At 48.5% G+C, this 5,000-nt stretch overlaps 1 protein-coding gene across 1 annotated transcript in view; it reads right to left on the bottom strand.

The window, feature by feature from the left end:
• Positions 1-5,000, bottom strand: part of tenm2a (teneurin transmembrane protein 2a) — a gene marked incomplete at both ends in the record, with an annotated part of 135,124 nt that overhangs the window by 27,229 nt on the left and 102,895 nt on the right. Inside the window, 2 exons of the mRNA XM_083685613.1 lie at positions 944-951; positions 3,688-3,925. Coding sequence (XP_083541739.1) covers positions 944-951; positions 3,688-3,925 — 246 coding nt within the window. The remainder of the gene's footprint in view (positions 1-943; positions 952-3,687; positions 3,926-5,000) is intronic.

Below are 5,000 nucleotides of genomic sequence, written 5' to 3' on the forward strand. Positions count from 1 at the left end.
AGGAGAAAGGCTGTAGGGGTGGGGGGGTGGGGGGGGGGGTTGAGTAGAGTATAACTAATGTGTTAGGCTTAGGGGCTTACCACGCTGTGTAGGAGGAGGGGGTCCAGTTTACACACAGCAGGCAAACTGGGGTAGTATAGAGAGGGCTAGGGTACAGACCAGGGGAGGCTGGTGGAGGTAGAAATCGGAGGACGGGGCTCATAATGTAATGCATGGAACGGAATGAGGAACGGTATGAAACAACACATGCATTCCTCACCCATTTCCATTACAATGAGCCCCGTCCTCCGATTTCTACCTCCACCAGCCTCCCCTCGAACAGCCGTTTACGATATAGAGGGCCGCTGTGAGCAGACTATAGTTTTATGCCATGGCCGTCGATGCCCTACTGAACAGCCGCAGTGCCTTCGCAAAAAAATCCAACCTCCACGGCCACGGTAAAAAAAAAAAATCTGAAACGCGCTCTTTGAACATCCCTCAGCAGCCCTCTCTTGACTAGGACTGGACATCGGGGGCAGAATGAATTTCCATAATCCCCTATTAAAATATGTGGCCTTTCCAAGGCCATGTGGCCTTGCCCCCCCCCCCCCCCCCAAAAAAATAAAAAAAATAAATCTAGAGAGGACTATGTGCATTATTAAAGCATAGAGTATTGTGTTCATGTTCACTTCATTAGAACACTGCCCTAACAGAGGTTTAGGTAACGTATATTAAACAGGTTAAATGCACAGTTAGTATAGCAATAGGACATTTTAACTGTGGAATATAGAAAAAGGTGCAATACTCACTGTCTCTTTCTTATACCCCCACCCAACCTTCTTCTCTGCTCCTCCCTCTCTCCCGCCGTCTCAACCTCCTTCTTTCCTCTCACCTGTTCTTCTCTCCCTGATCCCCTTTTCCAATCACCAGTCATGCATTTGAATGTGTTTTTTTTCTTCCTCACCTCTACCCCTACACAATTGAGATGGCGCGACCCTCTCAGTGATCTTATATCGTTCCTGGAATGGCCCATAACAGAAGCAAGGGGGTGTGATGGAATGTTGTGATATGAGAAGAAGATTGAAGCTGGCATCAGCTGGCCAAGAGGCTTTACCAGGCCGATTGGAAATCAAGCTCTGACACGCACGCACGCACACACACACACACTTACACGTACACGTATACACACACACACACACACACACACACACACACACACACACACACACACACACACACACACACACACACACACACGCACACACACACACACACACACACACACACACACACACAGATTGGAAATCAGGCTGTGCAGACTTGGCCATCTTTAGTCATTTACCTCACAGCATCCCTGTGCCACTCCTCTCAATCTCCTCCTCCCTGCCATCTCACACCCTCACCCCGCAAACAATCTCAATCACCTCCTCTTTCCATGGTTCTCTCTCTCTCTCTCTCTCTCTCTCTCGGTTACTCTCGCCTAAACCATCTCTCTTTCTCTCTCTCTCTTTTAGGCGATCAATCTTCCCCCTTCACTGCCAAAATGACTCTCATGCACCCGCACACGCACACACACGCGCGCACAGACACACACACAGACACACACAGACACACACAGACACACACACACACACACACACACACACACACACAGTCTCAGCTGTAGTTACTGCCAGGAAATGTGTTGATTGCATTAAAGTAGCTCATTATTGCATAATGACAGTACAGAGAAAAAATCTGCTCTGATACAAGCATCCATGCACACGCACGCACGCACGCACGCACGCACGCACGCACGCACGCACGCACGCACGCACGCACGCACTCACACACATTGTTTATGTGTCATACCAATTGCTGTTTTTAATGACATGGAAGACAGGCACTGGTTCACTGATGGTGTGACTGTTCACACTGTGTCAGGGGGAGCCAGCCCACCCAGCCTCTCCTCACCCCGTGCCCAGAGAGGAGGGCCCATCCTGGGGCTGGAAGGAGGAGCTGGCAGCTGCTGGTTTGGGCTCCAGTCAGAGTAACAGGCTCAGAGCCATGCCCAACTCCACCACCTAAACACAGGCTGGCAGCAGAGAGAGCCGACAGGATGTGTGTGTGTGAGTGAGAGAGTGTGTGTGTGTGTGTGTGTGTGTGTGTGTGTGTGTGTGTGTGTGTGTGTGTGTGTAGGGCTCTGTAGGAATGGTGTTTAACGTTAGAATGACTAAGTAATAACAGAGAGCGGGTAACAGTAACCCTGGAAACAAAGGTACATGTATGCATGTGTGTGTGTGTGTGTGTGTGTGTGTGTGTGTCTCAATCTCCTTCTCTCTGCCATCTCACTCCCTCACCCGCAAAGCAGTCCGTGGTTTTTTAACCCTCTCTTTTGACCACCTCCTTCGTCCATCTCTTCCCCTCTCTCTCTCTCTCTCTGTCTCTCTCTCTCTCTCGGTTGCTCTCTGCAGCTTTTAATACACTCCATGTACACACTTGTCATCATGACAACACATTGTAGAGATAATTGTAGTAATTGACAGCATTCACTCATGTGTGTATAGATGTCCGGTGCAGGCACCGTCTGTGTGCTAGGGTGTAGAGCATCTCTACCAGCTCCACTACAGGCCTGAGATCTGTCCTGGTGAATTAAACATGATCGGACTCATGAATACTGCATGCTGTGTGCGCTCAGGGGAACTGATCTGGGAACAGGGGTTAGAGACCCAGTGGCCAGCAGGAGAAACACAACTACAGCAGAGAGAACAGAGGTTTGCTCTGTCTACGCACGCAAGTGTGTGTGTGTGTGTGTGTGTGTGTGTGTGTGTGTGTGTGCGTGTGTGTGTGCGTGTGTGCGTGTGTGTGTGTGTGTGCACGCATGCATGCATGCTTGTGGGTGAAGGAGTGTGGCTTGGGAATGTGTGCATGCATGCATATGCATTCTTACATTATGAGTCTCTGTGTGTGTGTCTGTTCCTCTGTGTGTGTGTGTGTGTGTGTGTGTGGGTGTGTGCGTGTGTGAGTGTGTGTGCGTGTGTGTGTGTGTGTGAGTGTGTGTATGTGTGTGTGCGTGTGCGTGCCTGCGTGCGTGCGTGTGTGTGTGTGTGTGCGTGCGTGTGTGTGTGCGTCTGTGTGTGTGTCTGTGGGTCTGAATAATAATACCCTACATCAATGAAAGCTCTAGGTGATTGGTGTGTGTACTGTGTGTGTGATGTCCATGTACATGGCGTACAGATACAGCTAGTTATCCCAGGTGGAACACACACCAAGCGTGTTGTTTGACGTCAGAAAAACCTTAGTATTCACCGTGTCGGTGGGAAAGGTGTAGCATGTACTCCAGCTTCGCCATAACAATCTCATGTGGCACTGCAGTTCTGTATGTCTCTGGGCCAAGTGAAGCAGAGAATCTGATGTATTCTGTGTTCTGCATGACACTGCATGTGGTCGTGTTCAGTGTAGTTGGTATTCTCTGGGTGGGATCGTATCTCGCATGTACAACTACTCAATAATTACACTTTGCGAAAATCTTGCATGAATGTCAATGGGAAATGTGTGATGATTGGAGCCACTATTTCCACCCGATTCTACCCGATGTGATAATGTTCTCTGCTACTGTGTGTATTGCAATAAGTGTGTGTCGTGAGTGTGTCGTGAGTGTGTCGTGAGTGTGTCGTGAGTGTGTATTGAGTGTGTGAAGTGAGTGTGTATTGCTGATCCTAATCTCACCTGGTCTCCAGGGGGACGTTACTGTTGAGCACCCAGCTGTCCTGTAGCTGGACAGACTCTGGGGTGGTGGGGCCGTCCCCTGGTCCGGGAGGTGGGGCGTGGATGGGGTTGCGACCCCCCCTCACAGTGTTCCTGTTCAGGCTGTTGGCTGAGGAGTGGTGGTGGGACAGGGTCTGGTGGTTGTGGGGAGGGGGCAGTGGGGGCCGCAGCGTCGACTGGCTGTGGTGGTTAGGAGCCCCTGGAGACGGAGAGAGAGAGAAAGAGAGAGAGAGAGAGAGAGAGAGAGAGACACAGAGAGATAATGGTTATTAAAAATACAAGGGGAACAATGCACCATTTATAAAAAAGATCTTGTCACATTTCACTTTTTGAAAGATACAGTATGTATAAAACTCAAAATGGTTCCCCTGTTACAGTACACAAGCTTATGGAGTATACACCACACACATATGTGTCATTCTGTCACACATTCAATGTTTACCTCTCTTTTTCTTGCCATACTCTCACACCATTGCACACATTACCTTTTTTCCCCCACTATTTCTCTCTTTCTCTTCCCCTTTTCTGTGTGTGTGTGTGTGTGTGTGTGTGTGTGTGTGTGTGTGTGTGTTAGCAGGAGGGCAGCACTCAGCCCAGTGTGTGTCCTCCTCTCCTCCAGTCAGAATGGAGACCATGTTGTGTAATATAACCAACACTAACACTGAGTTAGTCTATACCTTTTCACTCTCTCTCTCTCTATATATATACACTCACTGAACACTTTATGAGGAACACTATACTAATACTGGGTCGGGCCTCCCTTTGCTCTCAAAACAGCCTCAGTTCTTCGTGGCATTGATTCCACAAGATGTTGAAAACATTTCTTTGAGATTCTGATCCATGATGACATGATTGCATCACGCTATTCCTGCAGATTTTTCAGGTGCACTTTCAAGCTGTGAATCTCCCATTCTACCACAAAGGTGTTTTAATGGATTCAGATCCGGTGACTGGGAAGGCCACTGAAGAACACTGAACTCATTGTCATGTTGATGAAACCAGTTTGAGACGACTTTTGCTTTGTGACATGGTGCATTATCATGCTGGAAGTAGCCATCAGAAGATGGGTAAATTGTGGCCATGAACGGATGCACATGGTCAGCAACAATACTCAAATAGGCTGTGGCATTCAAGTGATGATTGATTGGTATTAACAGGACCAAAGTGTGCCAAGAAAACATTCCCCACACCATTACACCACCTCCACCATGAGAAAGTATACAGGTGTTCCTAATAAAGTGTTTGGTGAGTGTATATCCCTTCTTTCTCTCTCT

This window comes from Argentina silus (assembly GCF_951799395.1).
Source record: "Argentina silus genome assembly, chromosome: 15".
Classification (NCBI taxonomy): Eukaryota; Metazoa; Chordata; class Actinopteri; order Argentiniformes; family Argentinidae; genus Argentina; species Argentina silus.